The sequence below is a fragment of the Salvia hispanica genome, chromosome 3 (genome assembly GCF_023119035.1).
Source record: "Salvia hispanica cultivar TCC Black 2014 chromosome 3, UniMelb_Shisp_WGS_1.0, whole genome shotgun sequence".
Taxonomy (NCBI): Eukaryota; Viridiplantae; Streptophyta; class Magnoliopsida; order Lamiales; family Lamiaceae; genus Salvia; species Salvia hispanica.
The window spans coordinates 14,017,109-14,037,346 of record NC_062967.1 but is presented as its reverse complement, the minus strand read 5'-3'; the positions used below and the strand labels follow the sequence as shown (position 1 = coordinate 14,037,346).

The 20,238-nt window shown below is 31.0% G+C and overlaps 1 protein-coding gene and 3 long non-coding RNA genes across 4 annotated transcripts; 3 read left to right on the top strand and 1 right to left on the bottom strand.

Moving 5' to 3' along the window:
* Nucleotides 1-8,220: 8,220 nt before the first annotated feature.
* Nucleotides 8,221-8,967, top strand: LOC125209707. Its single transcript, XR_007174343.1, has 3 exons — nucleotides 8,221-8,385; nucleotides 8,491-8,531; nucleotides 8,708-8,967. It is a non-coding gene; the product is annotated as an uncharacterized LOC125209707 (long non-coding RNA).
* Nucleotides 8,968-12,916: 3,949 nt separating this feature from the next.
* On the top strand, nucleotides 12,917-13,690 carry LOC125216811. The gene is made up of 3 exons (XR_007175460.1): nucleotides 12,917-13,101; nucleotides 13,214-13,254; nucleotides 13,471-13,690. It is a non-coding gene; the product is annotated as an uncharacterized LOC125216811 (long non-coding RNA).
* A 3,207-nt stretch (nucleotides 13,691-16,897) lies between these two features.
* Nucleotides 16,898-17,780, top strand: LOC125216756. Its single transcript, XR_007175452.1, has 3 exons — nucleotides 16,898-17,060; nucleotides 17,149-17,189; nucleotides 17,426-17,780. It is a non-coding gene; the product is annotated as an uncharacterized LOC125216756 (long non-coding RNA).
* A 1,287-nt stretch (nucleotides 17,781-19,067) lies between these two features.
* LOC125210842 (monothiol glutaredoxin-S6-like) lies at nucleotides 19,068-19,421 on the bottom strand. Its single transcript, XM_048110444.1, has one exon. The coding sequence runs from the start codon at nucleotides 19,391-19,393 to the stop codon at nucleotides 19,085-19,087; it is 309 nt and encodes a 102-aa protein (XP_047966401.1). The 5' UTR covers nucleotides 19,394-19,421; the 3' UTR covers nucleotides 19,068-19,084.
* Nucleotides 19,422-20,238: the final 817 nt, after the last annotated feature.

Sequence of the window (20,238 nt, the reverse complement as noted above, 5' to 3'; positions counted from 1 at the left end):
CCACCCGGAGCTTGCGAACCTTGGGTTTGAGGAGGGGCTGTAAATTGCGTTTCCGGACTAGGGAATGAGTCGGAGTCGAACCAATCGTGGTTCCAACCGCGATTGCCGGAGGGGTGATCGCCGGAGCCGGACATTGTGTAGTGTGGTGAGAATTTAGATGATAGAATATGAGAAAGAAGATGAGAGAATGTAGATGATAGAATAGATGAAAATGTGATTTTTTTTGTGTTGAAGTAGGGGTATTAATAGATGAAAATGTGAATTTTGGGGGGAAAAAATAAAAAAATAAATTAAAAGTGGGTAGAAAACGGATATAATTTTTTGGGAAGTGGGAAATTTTATTTTTTTATTTTAAAACATTTTTTTAAATAAATTTCAAATTAAAAAAAATTTGAATATACCAACGGCTATGCCGTTGGCCAATCAGAAGACGCCACGTAGGGCTGCTCAGCGGCACGGGCGTGCTTTTAGCTAAGAGCAGCGCCGTGCCGCTGGCACGAACGGATAGCTCGCAGCGGCGGATGAGGTCGTCCTTGCCGCTGGCACGGACGGACGGACTGCAAAATTTGCACAGCTGCGGATGCTCTTAGCGAGGAATCACATTATAATAATGCTATATGATTACTATGATCATACAATAAATATAGAATGAAAAAGTATAAGTATTTTAAAAATTAAGAGATTTATAATGAACGCGGGACGATTGTGAATGCAGTTTTATATAGTATTAATAAATGGTAGTATTAATTTTCAGTACTAATTTTGTCCACCATTGATAATTTTGATTGTAAATAGCATGAGTTTTAATTTAAAATTTATAAATATGATATATAAAGAGAATGAAGTTGATAACTAGGGGTGGAAATACGGGTATTCGTGGATACCCGATTCGAAAAAATCGGGTATCCAAACCCGAAAATCATCAAAATGTCTATCCAAAACCCGTCCCGATATATTTTCGGGTACTCCAATACCCGCCCCGGGTATCCATATCCGACGTATCGGGTATCCAAATACCCGACTCTTTACATGTGTTAATAATTAATAAAAAATTAAATTTTATATATTAATAGAAATATAGAAATATCTAAATTGACTAATATCTCTAACGTTTCATTTATTTTGTAGTATAAAACTAAAAAAAATGGATCACTTTTATTTTAAAGTATAAGATTATATTTAATGCAAAATGGCTAAACCTAATTTAAAATATGCTTTAAATAATAAATTGGATATTCGGGTAATACCCGATACCCATTCGGGTTATCCAATACCCGATTTATCTTATATTCCAATACCCAATCCCACACCCAATCCCATAAAATTGGATATTGGGTATCCAAATCCGGCAGATATCGGATCGGGTACGGGTAAATCCAATATCCGATATCCATATTCCCACCCCTACTGACAACAACAATCTTAAAAAAATAAAACAAAATATTATGCGCATGTGAAAGTAATATGCGATGGAAATAAATTGACTGACTAAATGGACGTCATAAATTGAAGGAATAAAAAACTTAGCTAAAAGAATAAGTTTCTTTAAAAGGAGTGTAAATTCCTAAATAAATGAACGTCATAAAAGTAGTTCCCTTCTTTTTATCCTCTAAATTACTTTAGAATGTAGTAAGTACTACATATTACACACGTTAAAACTAGGATTTTCAAAGTTTAAAAGCTAATTTGATTGACAAGGTCAACCGTAACAAAGAAATTGTTATTATTGGCTAGTTTTACCAAATGTGTGTGTGTTGGAAATACTAATATTATTAAAAGGATAAATTATTTATTCTTGCTTGATGTTTAGACCCAATTTCAAATTTGAGAGTTATTGGTGCCTAAACACTAAAACAATACACGAATTTAACTATTATAGCAATCTCACAAATTTAATTCCACCCAAATTAAACTTGACGTATTCAAATAAAAATGTTAAACGTTGAGAAAAATAATACTCACAAATAGAGTATAACAACATTGTTTCATCTAGATTTACAAACTAAATCACAATGAAAAACTGCTTGATTATTGGATCACCCTCCTAACTAAATCAATATGATAAATATTTGAACCTTGTGTACTATCTCTCAAGTAAACATAGGTAAAAAAATTGTGAGAATACAAAAAAATCCACGAATTAAATATATGTGTTAAAAAAATCAACGAATTAATTTAAAATTATCTCTTTATACCATCACTTCCACGAGACTAATTAAATTTTTATAATTAACAATATGGTCGTGCCAGTGTGTGTGTGCTATTTATAATTAATAAAGAAATAAACTCCAAAACGTGTTGCAAGAGTTTTGTAGCATAAATATCACCATCTTCTTCAATCTCCACACACACACAAGAAAAGGAAAAGTGGCTAGCATTATCGAAAGCATGAAGAGAGGATTTGTTTATCTTGTTGAGAATATTTTCATAGTAATACATTTTCCTTTTGAATAAATTTAATTATGCGACCATATAAAAGATATTTTAATAAATACATAACAAAAACAACAATAAATTAGTATACGTTATTTAATGGTAAAATACTTTCATTCTCATTTTTCTTTTTCTTCGATTTATTTAATTTATTCAATTTGCTCAATTATATCATTATTCGTTTTTCAGCAACGGAAAATGATGGAGAAATGCCAGAGCTCAATGCTGAGGTATAGTACGATTATTTTTCCTAGTTGATAAATTATATTTTGATCAATCAATTTATTACTAGTAAATAAGAGTATTTTTTGAGGGAAATCTTTTAGTACTATATTTGTTTGATTTATCAGATTATAGTAGTACTATATAAAGATTCGCAAGATCTACCAGATCACTTACTCATTTTATTTTGTTATTTAATTTATAGGTTAAATTAGAACAGACGACAGCCCGAGACACAATCACCGATGATAAACCCACTCCTCCTAGCGTTGAATCAACTTAGAAAAATAAATAAATAAATACATCATCCTATCAATAATGTTTTTGGTTGTGTTAATATTATATATTTATATTTATCTGGCCAATTTTTATTTATTTATTTACATATCCTTGTTATGTAATATTTCCAGATAAGGCATTTATTATAATGAAAATGTTTGAGCTTTAAATTTTTAGAAGTTATTTGCTACATATTCTTCTTGGACATTTAGGGGAATTTTGGTGTACAATTTTTATTCTTAAACTAGTTTTCACAAACTAGCTATGGTCCTAGAATTAGTATGAGAATGTTGCTTTCGGCGTGATGAATAGATTGATATTTAGATGACTAAAGGTCAAATATGGTCCCTAACATATGACTGTTTTATCAATTTGGTTCTTAACATTATCTTTTTGATTATTTGGTTCCTCACAAATAAACTCGGACCCGAATCGGTCCTCACTTAACAGAACCGTCAAAAAATAGACGATGACCGCAAATTTGACTATATTAAATTACTAATGGTAATTAATTACACCTAATTATAATTCTTAATTCCTATTAAATTACAAATTATTCATTTCATTTTGCAACTGATACTATCTTTTTTCCAATTTTGCTAATAGGAAAAGAATTATAATTAGGTATAATTAATTACCATTAGTAATTTAATATAGTCAAATTGCGGTCATCGTCTATTTTTTGACGGTTCTGTTAAGTGAGGACCGATTCGGGTCCGAGTTTATTTGTGAGGGACCAAATAATCAAAAAAATAATGTTAAGGACCAAATTGATAAAACAGCCCTATATTAGGGACCACATTTGGCCTTTACTTTATTTAGATCTAGAATAGTTATACGTTTGAAGATGATCTATTATTATTGTTTCTCAACTTTAAAATTATGGTGCATTTTTTTTATGAAATGATGATTTGATGAATCAATCACATTATAATGATGGTATATGTTTATGAGCACACAATATATACAAAATGAAAAAAGTAAAATTATCTTGAAGGTATTTTACGTTTTTTAATTATTATAAATATTTAAATTGTATTATAGTATCTATTTAAGATATAAATTTATCCATCCACTTCAATCGTACAATAGTAGCCACATTTAATTACTGTAGTACCCTCAATCACGTTGCATATAGTACTAGACAATTTACACGGTTAATTACACGATTAAATTATTTGAGATATATCATAGTATCGCGAAATTAACTGACAAAATCATGCCAGTTAGAGGCGTTATTTTTCTTTAGGGTTATGTTGTTAGTTTTACGTAAAAAAGTAAAACTATTCTGGTATTAATGGTGGATTAAATTTATTTTCTTATAGCAATGAGTCTAGAATTGATGATCAGAGGTAGAAGAAGAAAATATATCCCAATACCAAAAAATATTTATTCCATCGATCATTTTTTGACGTATGCGTGCATATCTTCAATACTAAATGATATACGAGTTTAAATATTAAACTAATAAAATAAATATTACTTAAAAAAATTATTAAAAGTGTTGTCCGTTGAAAATATGGCTGACACTATTATAGAAACATTTTTACAAAACATAAATGAGTATCTACTCCCTCCGTCCGCCATTAGGAGTCCCGGTCACTTTTGCGCACTCATTTTAATTCCTACACTATATATAATTCCTCCTCCTCCTCCATTCATCACACACAATCTTCATTCTCTCAATTTTTCAATCTCATTATCTCAATCTTCAATCTTCAAAATTATGAGTTCAAGTGGGAAAATTTCCCAAAAAGGTAAGGGCAAAGAGCCGAGTAAGCAAATTCCCAACCCCACTGATGAAGCAAATCAGCAGTGGATGAACTCGTTGTTGTTGATGGGTTCTCCTCCCGGCCAATATCCATATGCGGGTCCGTCCCCATTGCAGACTCCTCCGGTGCGCAGACTTTCTCCGTACTTCCAGTCTGCCCTCAGCATGCCCTCTCCAGCCGACGATGTGTATCGCCCCCAGATAGTCACATCGTTGTTCGACACCCCTGGATCAACCCCAGACAACGAAGGATCTCAGGACGCGACGTACACAACGGATCCGACACTCAGCACGGACGACTACAAGGTGGAAGAAACGCCCGCCGAGCCGCCTTCCAGGAGCAGGAAGGGGAAGGCGCCGGCGTTGACGGCCGACTGATACGGCTTCCGATGAGAAGCCGAAGCGGGTAAGGACTACTTACACTATGGAAGAGTCCGAGCTGATAGCCAACCGCTGGGCGGACACGACGCAGAACGCGGAGCGCAGCAACTACCAGACTGAGCTCATGTTCTGGGAGCGGGTTGCGGAGAAGTACACGAGCAACAAGACTGCCTCGATGAAGGACCATGGCAGCGAGGCGATCCGCCGGCATTGGGAGCGCCTCATGAGGGACTGCGGCCACTTCAACGGTATATACTCTAACTTGATGACGAACATGACGAGTGGCCAGAACGAGCACATGGTCCGAGATGAGGCCATGCAGAGGTATAATGGCCAGTTCTTGTCGAAGGGCTTCAAGTATTGGAACATCTATGATAGGCTGAAGGATCTCTCCAAATTCCGGACGGGGATGCACACCGCGCTGCACGGGGAATCGGTGCGCTCGCGACTTAGCGGTGCGGAGAGTGAGGGAAGCGCGACCCCCATCGACTTGACTGGGGATGGTCCGCACGAGCGCCCTGTGGGAGCGAAGAAGGCGAAGGGGAGGCGGAAGGGGAAGGGCGCATCGTCGGATGCCCAGTCGGAACCCCAGTTCATACAACAAGCCACGCTCTCTGCCAATGTCGCCAATCTGACGCAGCTGTACACGCTGTACTTCACCGGCGGCGGAATCCCAGAAGAGAAGCAATCCCTCTGGTCGACCATCCAAAATATGAAGATCCTGATGGGCCTCCCGCCGGACGCCCCTCCCTCTTAGTTTTTTAAATCTTTGTTTTTTATGGTTTTTTATTTGTAGTTTTTTTTTTTCTCGTTGTATTATATTTTCCAATGATTAATACAACGATGAATTGTTCATTATAATTCTATTTATTAAACACATTTGTAGGGAAAATTAAACAATATTAAAAATGATGATGTAAAAATGAAATGTTGAGTTAGGAAAAAATAAGGGAGAAATAAGGGAGAAACCATTGGAGCGGTTTGGCTAAAAGTTGGCTAAAAACTGGGGATAAATTTTGGTCTTGATGTGGCGCTGATGTGGCAGGAGTTAGGGAGAAATAAGAGAGTTTTTAGCCGGACCATTGGGAGTGCTCTGAAGAAGACTCTTCTCAATATTATTCTCTCTCTTATTTTACCATTTCTACACTTTAACTATTTATTATCATTTTTATAAAAATAGTACGCAAAAGTGATCGGGACTCCTAATGACGAACGGAGGGAGTAATTGTATTTATAGAGTTTGAAATTTGGTATAAAAGAAATTCGCCACCTCGTCCACCGGCCCTAATTAAGAAGTCCGGCCTCTCCTTCACAACGCAGAGCCCTGTCTAGGCCAGGTCGCACACCGTTCTACTGGACCCCACCCTGCCCATCCCCTCCTACCCTACAACGTGGGGGTGCCTCGGACCGCACCCTTCAGAGCGGTCCGACACACCACCCTAATTAAGTGTTACTATGTTGTAAAGTGTAAACTGTAAACCATGTCGTAAAAGTCTTGGAGCTTTACATTTTTAAGTGTTTGCTAGATCTTTTAATTGTGACATTTATGTGAGATCTGGTTTAAATTTTAATTATTGTTATCCTCGTCACAAGTCATTGGCCTCCACATTTAATTGTTTTATTTGTTTAATCGATGATGTTTAATTTGCGATGGTATCCGAGTCACTAGAGAATGACAACCTAGCTAAAGAATTTATGTAAGAATTATATATATATTGATTATGTGAACAATGAAGCAAAGAAAGTTACACAAGGATATTCAAATATTAACAATATTAATCTTATACTCCATGATAGCAAAGTTGCTTATCATATTTAATGATATTTGTATTATTTAATTTATCGTTTGGTAAAAAAATTGTATACATTTGAATATACGGTGCATCCATCAAGATTCCTCATTTCTCAATTAGATTTTAAACAAATGAAGGAAAACTTAAAAATTAGTACCGGAATAAGCGTTACTTGAAAGTGATAATAAATAATTCAATTAGAACGATAGAAGAAAAGTTGTCTTCATCAATAATTATTTTAACTTAATTATATATTAATCTGGAAATTAACCACCATTAAATATATACTTATACACGCATACATATTTTTTTCGTCCATTTAACAACTTGGGAAGGTTTTCAAATTATAAAACTTTATTCCATTCTTAAAAACTAAATACCATATATAGTTTAAATATCTAGAATCTTACTATATCCACATGTCACATAGTAAATAATGGGATATACCAAGTCATCATGCCACTTGGTGTGCAATGACTACCAAATTTTTACTCCTAAAATTGTCGAGTTTAGAGCATAGAGTTAGTTATCATTCTCCAAAATTAATTGTCGAGATTGTGATCTTTCAACACCCGTTGAATTGGGAATGATTACTCAACTCTATGCATCAAGTTGATACAATAGTTTTACTCAAACAAATATAGATGAATTATTATTAATGTTCTAACTTTAGTTATACTAACGATGTAGTTAAATACTTGATACTCTTCATGTCCCTTAAAAATAGGCTAATTGGAGATTACACGGGTTTTAACGCGTAATTGGTAAAGTAAGAGTGAAGAAAAAGTGACTGAAATAATATAGTGAATGATGGAGCCGTAAATGATAAAGTAAAAAAGGAGAAAAAGGTTTCCATGAATGAATATGAACTATTTCTATGGGACGGACGAAAAAGAAAATTCGGCCTACTTATATAGGATGGAAGGAGTATTAATTTTGTGTAAATTATTATTCAAAAGTCCATATATATATCATCGAACCAAATCAAATGAAAATTCGATGTTCAACAAAATATGAATTCAGAAAATACAAAACTCATATATATATGAGGTACCAACCAACTCAATGATATCCATTTAAGGTATGAACTTCTTCAAGTAGATTTAGACTGCAGAAAGTGAATCTTAAACTTAATCTATAATAATTCTAATTTTCAATCATTTCGTTGACCTCATGGAACACGAGATTAAATTAATTTTACTCCATGTGGTCGTAAATGTACATCTACCTATAACTTACTCAACTACTACATTTTTTTTAATTAATAGACAAATAAACTTAGAGACGCTGTGCTAATTCATTTTTTTGTACTATATAAAACCATATTCTTCTACTCAAAAATCACAAAACTCATCACCATCTCTCTCTCTCTCACTTACTCAATCAATCTCTATTTTCTAGATCTCTCACATATATAGTAGAAAGGGAAAATGGTGAAGATTGTCGAAAGCATGAAGAAAGGATTTTCTAGTTTTGTTGAAATTGTAACTTGTGGCAGCAAAAGCGGTAGGAATATATTTTTCATATTCTTTTTCCTTTTATAATTCTCAATTTTCTGTTTATCCTTTAATTTGTTGCTGTTTATTAATGTCTTCAATATCGATTTTTCAGCAAAGACAAATGATGCAGAAGTTCCAAAGCTCAAAGTTGAGGTATGCTATAATTATTGATCAATCATTAGGGGACATATTTTTAAATTTAGTCATTAAATTATTTTATATTTAGTGCCACAAGGAATGGGAGGAAAGTTCCCTATTTTAAAAAAGAAGTAAAATAATTACCAGATTTGTTTTTCAATTACTTAACCCATTTATTTTGTGATTTACAGATAAAAGCAACCACCGAAGTGAATTCAAGTGCTCGCGATATAGAATCACATTAAAAGAAGATCATATACCTGGATTTAAAGAAAAAAAATATTTTCAACATTGATGTTTTCTTAGTTGTTTCTATAATATATTTCGTCTGATATATATATTTTATTTATTTAATTAACTGACTTTGTTATGTAATATTGCCGGATTTGGCATTTACTATAAGTCTGTAAAAGTGTTAGCTATAAATTTTACTTACAAGATATTCTAGCTATTCATATTGGACATTTATGGTTATTTTAGAGAATAGAGAATGTTTCTTTTGGTGTGATGAATGTATTTATATTTTGGAGTATATGTTTGACAAAATAGTATTGTTTGATTGTTAATTTTAGACCTTTAGGACCTTAAATTTGAGACATTTGTGTATAATTATATAGTAGTACTAAGATTTAGAGACATTTAGAGACGAAGACGATTTTCTCAAAGCACGAAGATTTATGTTATACATTTCAAAAATAAAAATGCCGAGAATATTTAAGTAATTTTCCCATTAATAATTAAAAATATATTAATATTAAAAAATTAGGAGTCCATCTTCCATTAAATTCTAACTGACGGCTCCTTCTCTCTCTATTTCATAGTATTTCTGTCTGTGCACGATCAATAGAAATTTGAGATTTTACTATTGAAGTTATATGTAAATATTAATTGATTAACGAATTAAATGTTACGATCAAGTCAGTTACTATAAATTATAACATTGTTGATACTAGATTTTTTTTCTGTTTAGTGTTATTTCTTTATATTTTAGATTCATGGATCAGTTTTATGTGTATTCACAAATGTTATTCGTCACAAATTTCATTTTATATTTGTCCATTAAAATTAATCTCCTTCCATTTTTGTAACCTCTTTTTTTTTATCTTTAATATTTTTTTTCTCTCTTATTTATGCATATTCAACTGATAGTACTCTAACAAATTCTTTCTCTCTTATGTTGTAAATTTTACATTAAAGCATGTGCTTCATTATTGAAACTGTTAGAGCAGGGGAAGGTAAATGAAAAGGGTATATCATGTTTATATCTTTTTAAAAAGTGCAATATATCTTTCTAAAAATCAATCAATTCCAAGGATAAAAGGTATATGGAAAGGTATATTATTTTAAAAAAATAAAATAGTAGTACAAAAGTATTAAAAAAACATAAAGTGTAATACCTTATCAAATACCTTCTCTCTTGGAGAATGATTTTTTATGAAAAGAAGGTAAATATGGTGGTTATATGATTTAACCTCTCCATTGATGGAGAAGTAAAGATACCTCTTCAAAATGGGAAAAAGTATAATACATTCTCAAATACCTCTCCCCTTGGAGAATGATTTTTCATAAAGAAAAGGTAAATATGGTAGTTATATTAGTTTACCTCTCCATTTACTTCTTCCCTTGGAGATTCTCTTAGGAATCACAAAAGTTAAAACATGAGAGTATAATGCAGTATTAATGAAAGAATCATGGAGCAATTCCAAAACATGAAAGTATTTTGGTAATATTAATGATAAATATAATTAATATTTAATTAAAATTAGCTAGAATTTATTTTTGTTATAAAATTGTACTCCAATTAATTAAGATTGAATTATTGTTTACCCCAAGTGAATGATAAGTTGGAGTAAGACAGGTCCTTGCTCCAATTCCTTTTACGTCTAGTGTAGCAACTCACATGTAATGTGAATATAATTGGATGAAATATGAGATGAATTAAATTAGTGCGACACCATGAGTTCATGTACAAAAATGATTTTTAAGATAGGACGAAAAAAAATGCGTATATTAATATCAATTTTCTAATAAAGAAAGAGAACGTCCGTAACATAATTACATGTTGCCAAAGTTTTGCAATATTTTATAACCATTTTCTTGACTCATATGATGTGTGCACATTTGGACTCATTGACAAAATTCTCACCCACATTCTAATGGTGGGAAAAGAGAAGGAAATTAATCCAATCCCCTATTTATTCAACCAACAATGTTAATATTGAGTGGAGGTTGTGCATTTCCCTACTATAGAAATAGTTAGATGAAATATACTATGCATCTTGTGCTAGTGTTTCACTTTCATTTTTATATATATATATGTTGTATTACATGAATATATAATACCATTCTCGTGCTATATACATTATACAAAATACTATTTGTAGGTATCGATCACTCTCGTTTATTTTCATAGTAGTATTATTTGTTTTATTTTATACATTTATTTTGATTTTAATATCACAAAAATTATTAATGCTAAATTACTTGAAATCAATATTATTTTTTTTCGTTATAATTTCAAAATTTTATTTTATAGCAATAATAATATTTTAAATATAATTAGAACACTAAACATATCAAATAAAAAAAAAAAACTAATGGACTTCTCATCCTTAATTTCATTATGTGATATAAACCCTCTTCGAATATTTTATTAGGGGCACGAACACATATGACAAGAGGATTATTGATAATATCAAAATCATTTTGCTCACTTTATAAGTCACCACATTATCCATATCCCAAATTTCATAGTCCTCATTCTTCAAGTTCCAACTTTTTCTCAATTTCCACCAAAATTAAGCAAAAAAGTTTGTATTCCGGTCAAACTGTAGCAAATTTACACCAATTTTTATTTCCAACGCTCGCGTAGTTAGATGTATGATCCCGAAAATTAAAAAAAGATTTTATGTGTCACGATTTATGGATATCAAGTCCAAAACAATGGATGAGAGGCTTGAGCAATGTTGTTCAAATTGATTACAAATAAAAAAAATAATCGGATGTAATATAATTCAAAAATTAAATGGAGTAAAAATTAGAGAAAAAGATGAACATACACGAAAATAATTGAAAAAGACAACACTGAAACTGTAAAAACCGTAGTATGATCGAGTCGAGGAAGACTTCCAAGTCCGAATTCAAGTCAAATTAGGTCTAAGGCCCGGGCCCACAACCCCCACCAACAGCCTCGGCGGTACTTGCGTGTAGGCTTTAGAGCCCATCAATTATGCACTTAATTATTATACAAGTAATAATTTAGCCTCTTAAACAAAAGATTAATGAAAGCTCTTTTTTCAAAATGGGATTAATCTGGTAATTTCATATTATAATGACAAACTTCAATTTATTAGTTTTCAATTACCGAGAATAAGTATAAAGCTGATGAATATAACATGCTCATCTATTCGGAATGTAAATCAATTCTATACTATATTATTTAATTTCACCACATGAAAACTTTTGTCACATGTACAATTGGATCAAATTGCTTAGACCAGGGTATTCCAACAAGTCTACGTCAATCTTTTTTTCAAATTTTCTTATTTAAAATGTTTAAACCATCCAACTTGTACTATAAACTATTTGGCAAAAATTCCTATCAATAATCTGAATCAATTAAAACTATATAATGGGATCCAATGTGATTAGCAGCGAACAGCTGACAGCCCTATAATTTTCATCAGAGGTACAATACACCTGGATTTATTTTGTCACTTACGAATAATAACAAAAATATTTTATAAAAAAAAGAAAAGAAGAAAGGATTTTAAATAAATATGCCGACGCATATCATCTGGTTTTCCTTGTTCCTACCCTCGTTTCTAAGCTGACTTCAAGCAGAAACAGACAACATACAATTATTCCACAGTTTGAATTTTGGGATTCTTCGTCACGAAATTATATTTCGTAATCTCTTTAGCATTTACAAAAAGAGTAAGGCCAAAATTGGTCATGAACATATGCTCATTTTACGATTTTGGTCCTAAACATTATCTTTTGACCTTTTGCATTCCAAACATTTCAACTCGGATCACAATCGGTCCAAAACTAACTGTTTTGTCAAATTGTAGCAGTCAACATTTTTAATCCCAATTTTGACTAAACTTAGCTGTTAAGTATGATTTTTAATTATTTTGAAACTGAAATCATATATTCTAAATAAAATAGTTCTAAATCATATATAGCATGATTAAATAGAATAAAAACATATTACCTATGTAGAACACTATAACTTATGAATCTAAAATTCTTTTAAAATTCTCCATTATCTCCATGAGTGAACTAATAAAATAGATGGTCGTAAATGCACAGCTATATATGTTTAATCCAATAAGAAACTTCGTAGAAATTACCTCAAACACGCCTATATTGGTTGTTAGGTTTTAGTTGCATAAATAAAAGTATAAAACTATTCACTCATTACTCATTAGCTAAGATTTCTCCCCATCTCTCTCTCTCCGTCTGTTTTGTTTGAAATTGAAAGTGATCTCATATTAGAAAGTGGAAATGGTGAAAATTGTAGAAAGCATGAAGAAAGGCTTTCATAATTTTGTGGAAATTGTATCTTGTGGCAGCAAGGGTGGTAAGAATATTTAGTCTCAAGACTTTTTGTTTTTTTAATTAACTTGTGTCTAAATATATATTTAATGTTTTAGTAATTCGATATTTGCAATAATTTCACCATCTATTTTCAGTAAAAGAAAATGATGCAAAAACACCAGAGCTCAAAGCAGAGGTACGAATATTTTCATTTTAGAAATATTTTAAATTGACCATTCATTTATACTCCTATTATATTTTCTGAGGGACTCATGGACATCATCATATTACATGATTTAATTGGGCGGAAATAATGTTACAAATAATGTTAGATTTCTTTAAACCTTAGTAAAAATAATGTTTGATTTATTTTTGTAATACTTAATTATTCGATTTATTTTTTGATTGGCAGATTAATTATGCCCCGAATAAACCATCCGCAGATGTTAATTCCAGTGCTCGTGGGATTGAATCGCATTAGAAGATGATATCCATCAAGAAAAAAAAAAAACTTATTTTCCCCCTCAATTGTTAATTTCTTAGTTGTGCTATAATATGTACATGTTTTAGCCATATCTATTTCGTTTATTTAAGTGTTTTTTTTAATGTAAAATTTCCGGATTTGGCACTCATTATAGGTTTGTAATGTTTTTACATTTTAGTTTATATGGTTTAAGGGAATATTGATTTTCAAATCAAATACAAAAAGGGAAAAAAGTACCCCGCAAAAAAATAATATCAAAACTAAATTTTATGCCTTTATTAATGATAATATTAAATTGTATATATAGGATTTCACTTTCACATGAATTTCGCAAAATTGGTACTCCTATATTCTTGTAAAAAAGTAAATTTGTAAAAATGTTGAATTAATTGTTTGGGCTGGGCTAGGGTAAAGTTTGAAATTTCAGTTTGGGCTGGGCTAAATTATTTTCGTGTGGAACAGCCTCAATTTTCTTCTGTGTTTTGATAAAAAAAAAAAGATTCTGTTGATTTCTTTCAATAAGAATGCAAATATCCCAGATTTTAAGGGTATTACCATAAATACTTTTGGTTTAATGACCTATCATTCATTTTTCTATTTAAATTAATTAAAAATATTGACATGTGAAATTTTTTGATACCATTAGCATAGTAAATCCATTAAAAACATTAATCAATTATTCAATTTTATGGAGTATAATTTTACTTAATTACCCCTGTAATAAAAATCACAAACTATTGTAATGAGAACAATATTCTTCACCAAATCCATATTTTGATTCAACATTTTATTATAAGGTTCTAGTTATTCAACTATCAAATCTAGACCACTATATTTGGATATTTGATAGCCTTATATAGGGAGTATAAGTGTAACCTTTTGAAATTGTTAAACAAATTAAACAAAGTAACCAAATCTTCTTTATTTATGGGAGATGGAATCGCATATATACCAATGTTCATATTACGATTGTTAAAAATATCTATTCGTATTTCAACATAATACATACATTGCAATTTCTAAAACATAATCACACTATATACACCAATATATCTATATAGACACGCCTGTCCATCAATAGAGATGTGCCACTATATCAATATACAATAAAACATAAGTACAACAAAACGTCCTCGTGATGTAGTAACTGATGTCGACATAGTATATAATATCAGCACAACGACATGAGTATAGCAACACAATTACGCGAGTATATTAACACAATACATTAATGTGGATATAATCAAATAAATTACATATTTATTAATAGACGTGAATTTGGGGCGAGATCCCTATTAATTACGAACCACCAAAAACAAATGGCGTGTTTGTTACATCATTTGCGAAACTACCCCTGCATTGATATTTCACGTACTTTGTAATGATACTCGGGGAGTCAAACCTTTTGCGTTGATTTTCTGATCCAATGGCTAATATATACTCTAGGATGGTGTTATTTATTGTTGCCTTAATAGAAATATGTACTATCTTCTTTGAGCACCCTCCATGAACGCCACTCTCATTCAATATGTTTTACCATTATTTATTTTGTTTTAGTATAATTTAGTTTGATACTTTGAATCTACATTAAAAATTACTATTACTATTTTCAGTTTCATATATATATATAGATATCCATGTGGCCAGTGAGGACTGAACGTTGAACGATATTATATTCAAAATTTCAAATTCTTATACCACATAGCAACAACAGAGCTCAATCTACAATAAGTCTCTAAAACTATAACTTATTCGATCAATATTAACCAATCAATAACACTCCACATTTTCTTTGGCCTTTCAACACTCACTCTAATATTAATTGTTTCAACTTGGGTCTACACCCATTTTTCTTTGACCATAAATTCCTATTTTTAATTTAATTATCTTGTTAATAGTTCTTAATTATCTTCTTATCCAAATTATTTTCAATGTATAAATCACTTTCAAGGAAATAAAAAATAAAATTTCAAAGTTAATTATTGGAAATATAAAATGATTGTGCAGCTCTCAATCTCATACCTATCTCAAGGAAAACAATACTTTTTTCATGCACGAATAACATGAATAAATAAAATAAATGAAAGCTTAATTTATTGATAAATAAATAAAATCCCAACCCATATGATCTGGGAGACTGATCTATTCCGTATACCTGATTATTTTTTTAAGCAAAACGAAACAAAAAAACAACCCTACATTTTGGATACGAATCCTTTTGCACGAAATTTTATTTCATTAATTGCTGTACATATCTTTGCCTCGGTTTATGGTAGATATGCATATCTCAATTAATTTCATATTTATAATTCAAGTTGAATTCATTATTCTTTACAACGTAGAAGGAATATTCTCTTTTTCATTTATTCACACTTAATATATGGTGTTACTGCAAAAATTTTGTGAGACAAAAACTAAAAAATGATATAAATTTTGAATTTGGTGTAAATAGTTGGAATAAAATTACTTTTGGTGTACCATATACTCAAAAATGAGTTTGAGTTTGGTATAAATAGTTGGAAATGATCTAAATTCATTTCTACTTAAAATATATCTTCCCATATAATTTAAAAGTGTGTGGGCAATAAAGGTGTTTAAAAAGGTAAATATATATAAAAGGGTTAAAGGGAGAGTATAATTATGCGATAATTAACGCTTTATCTTTTTAAAACTTGATTATATATAATTTATGCTGCATGAAGGGCAGAAATTAACGAATTTCGTAATAATTGAATAAAATTTTAAATTGAACAAATGGAATTTTTTTTATTTGATCATACACTAATAACTTAAAAGATGAAATAGCTAGTTAAAATTTAACGAATATTAGCCCGTTTCTCAAATCTAACCCAATACATAAATAATAGAGTAAATGTAATTTTGGTTTTAAACATATGACCAAAATATGAATTTAGTAAAAAACATTTATTTTTTTAAAAACAGGTCCATAACAAATGAAATCCTTGTCGGAGTGGTTTTTTTTTTACGGTTCCGTAAAAAAACTAACGGTTATACCATTGTACAATTAGCATTGACCGTTAGTTTTTTTTACGAAACCGTAAAAGGAAAGGACTACTTCGTCGATATTTTTCATTTGTTATAAACCCATTTTTTAAAAAATGAATATTTTGGACCAAATTCATATTCTGGTTGTATATTTAGGACCAAAATTATAACAAATATAACAACTACTTATTGTGTTGCATTAATTTATTTGTCCTCTTTTTTAATAATTGAAAACATGGTCGTAAATGTACAGCTATGATCCATCAATAAAATATTAAAAATAAGTGCAATTTTCTAAGGGGGAATGAGTTTTTTGATGTATAAAACCATGCATCCTCTTCACCAATGCATACATCCTCATCCTCATCACCATCAATCTCTCTCTCTCTCTCTCTCTCTCACACACACACACACACACACATACCAGAAAGAGAAAATGGTGAGCATTGTCGCAAACATGAAGAAAGGAATAAGTAATCTTGTTGACATTGTATCTTGTGGAAGCAGAGGAAGTAAGACTAATTAATCTTATTTATGTATTTGCTTTTCATTTTTTTACTTTAATTTGCCTCTTTACTAATTTCATTATCAATTTTTCAGCTAAGGAAAGTGATGTTGAAGTACCAAAGATGAAAGTTGAGGTATAGTTTTATTTTCCGCGTCAGCTTGAGTTCTAATTAGTCAACAAATGTTGTTTGATGGACGAAAAGTTGAAAACGATAATTTACTGTATTTTCCTATTTTTTTCATTTCCGTTATTTAGGGTTTCTGGTCCTCATATAAAATATCAATTTTTTGAATTTGATTATAAACTAGGATGTAGTATAATTTTTTACTTTACATACCTATATTAATATTTTGTGATATTATTTGGCAGACTAAATTAGCTACGACGACAGCAAGAGGTCCAGACAATGAGAAATCCAATGGTCCTGGTGTTGAATCGACTTAGAAGATGACACAATATATTGTCACTATTTATTGTATTACTCCTACTTTGCATCTTCTTGATTGTTTCAATTGTTTATGTATCTTTTATTATGTAGTATTGCCAAATTTGGGTGGTACTTAATTAGTTTGGAATGGAAGTATTGTTCAAGCTTTAAATAATTAGAGGATTTGAACCTCAATTACAAAAATAAATGTAATAGTACTACTACTTTTTAGACATCATGAAATTAAAGTAGTAGTAGTACTTTTTTTCCTAAGTCAATATTGAAGATTTTTGTTTCGATCTTACGTATATAATCAGACATAAATTTGTAGCAATGGTCAAATGGAATATATTAATATGCGTTATGTATATGTTATGCAAATTGTAATGGGATTTATTCGATTATTGCACAAAACTAGCTAAGCTTGGGGGTTTTGCCTTTCACTATATTCAGGAATATCTTCAAGCATGTTGACATGTTTCGACACGTGATTTAATTAAATCTTGTGAAAATCCTGTATACCATGATTAAATAAGAATCACTCTAAAAGATTTACCAAAACAAGTGGAGTAGTAAGTTTTTATAATGTACATAAGCTGGCCATTTACTGAAGGGTCATTTAGTAGATTAATTAATGCAGTTTCATCAGTCGATTGATATATAGTTTCATTAATCAATAGGATCCTATGATAGTATTTTTTACTTAATAGTGTTTAGTTTTTAGGTTTATTCTTACATTATTTATAATGACAGTAATTCTTATTACAAATTAAATTGTATTAATACTTGGCATGATTATTATGGTATGTTTATGGTGAAAGATAGTCTTTTAAGATTAAATTATCAGGCTTGATTTTATTCAAATTAAATAGTTACATTAAAATTATTTCTTTATTTTGCCTAACTCGAATAATTTAGAATTTTAGCTAATATTACAAGATTGCATAAAATGAATCAAGTCTCTACAGTCCTCTGACAGTCTCTAGAATTTTGATTTTGTTTGAATAAACACTCTGTTGGTATCTATTGTGCTTTGTTGATTTGTTATCGTGTTAGAAATAGGGCGTAGCAACCATGTAAACAAACACACAAAATAAAATCCAAAATAAATAAATATAGACCAAACAAAAAATAATACTGATGGACAATGTCGTTTCTAAACACCGTCAATGGCGGTCTCAATTTATCGACCGTGAATCTCGTTGGGTATCGGCTTTCAGGATGAGAAATGGTAATTTTCCAGCAATAATTTTTTTTTGACGAACATGCTCCGTTGTTAATTTTTCAACCAATGTTGAAGACAAAGATGTGGCATGTTCGCCGGTTATATGTCGGTAAATTAGGATTACCGAAATATTTTCGAGTTTCACATTTCTTTATACAAATGTCACGATCTAGATTCTAGAAGCCACATGTTTACACAATGTGTGGTTTAAATTTGATTATATATTTATGTGACTGCATTAGGATGACATTACACTCAATGCATAACTAAAACTTATCACAAAACACTATTGTACATTTTATTCTTAATTAACTTCATAGTAGCCAAAAACAAAAACACAATAAAAAGTGATAGACAAGTTTGTGTAGTTAGACAATTACACCCAAATAGCATTGGCCTTGATTAGCAAAGGCTTGAGCTTTCCTTGGATATTGAGGGTCATAACCTCATGGGACCCACCCATAAAATTCCTCCCAACGAACACGGCCGGGACGCTAGGGTTACACCCCAATCCAATCAATGCCTTCTCCATCTCCCCTCCATTCGGGAGACGATCAAGCTCGTACACAGCAGGGTTCGCCCCAAACCCGCGTATCAGGATCATAATCGTATGCGACATGCAGCAGCCGGTCTTGCTGAATATTACAACGGGGCTCTGTGCCACAACTTCCTTCACCTTTTCCATCTTGATCACTTTGAAATTACACAACCAATTAAAAATATTTAGTAGAAATTTGATTTTGAAATGTGTGTGTTGAGAGACTTGTAGTTATTTGAATCTCTTTATATAGGCTTTGGAGTGGGATTTTTTTCTTTTTTTTTGTGGAATGTGACGATTATAAATGAGATATTCATGTGTCATCACTTGGGGTAGAGCATGCTAGCTAGTAGTGGTGGAATTAATTAAATTCCAAGAATATCTTCCTTTATTTTCCACGTTTAGTATGTTTTTACGTCTGGAAACGTGATCAAATCTGAAAATAGTTAAAAGGTAATATACCCCAAAGCAGTTCCAAACATCCACGAGAGTTGTGGGATTCTTTGTTAGTAATACTATTATATAAATATAATAATTAAGATGAAATGGAAAATACCTTTAGATGCAAGGAAGATAAATTATACCCACTATAACGGTATAAAAGTATACTCACTTTTATAATTTTACTCTTTAGTGTGTTGGTGGCGGAGGAAAAAGTCTACTCTTTAATTTAATTTTGACACTAGAGTAAATAAGAAAAATAAAATAAAATTATTTATTGACTAACAAAATCCTGTAGAAAACCATGTCGACATTGACGTCTTGATGGAAAGATTTTACAAAAGCCACGTTTGGTTGCCAGGATTCTGTCTGGGAAAGTAACCTGATTCCTAAATATTAAATTCCTGTGTTTGTTTTGGTTTTTAATCAAATTGGGAAAGTAATCAGAATCCGAGAACAAGGAAAGTTAGTACAACTTTCCAGGATTCTAAATCCTAACTTTTCTTAAGTATTTTTTTTCCCAGTTTTAGGATTCTTACATATTTAATGCA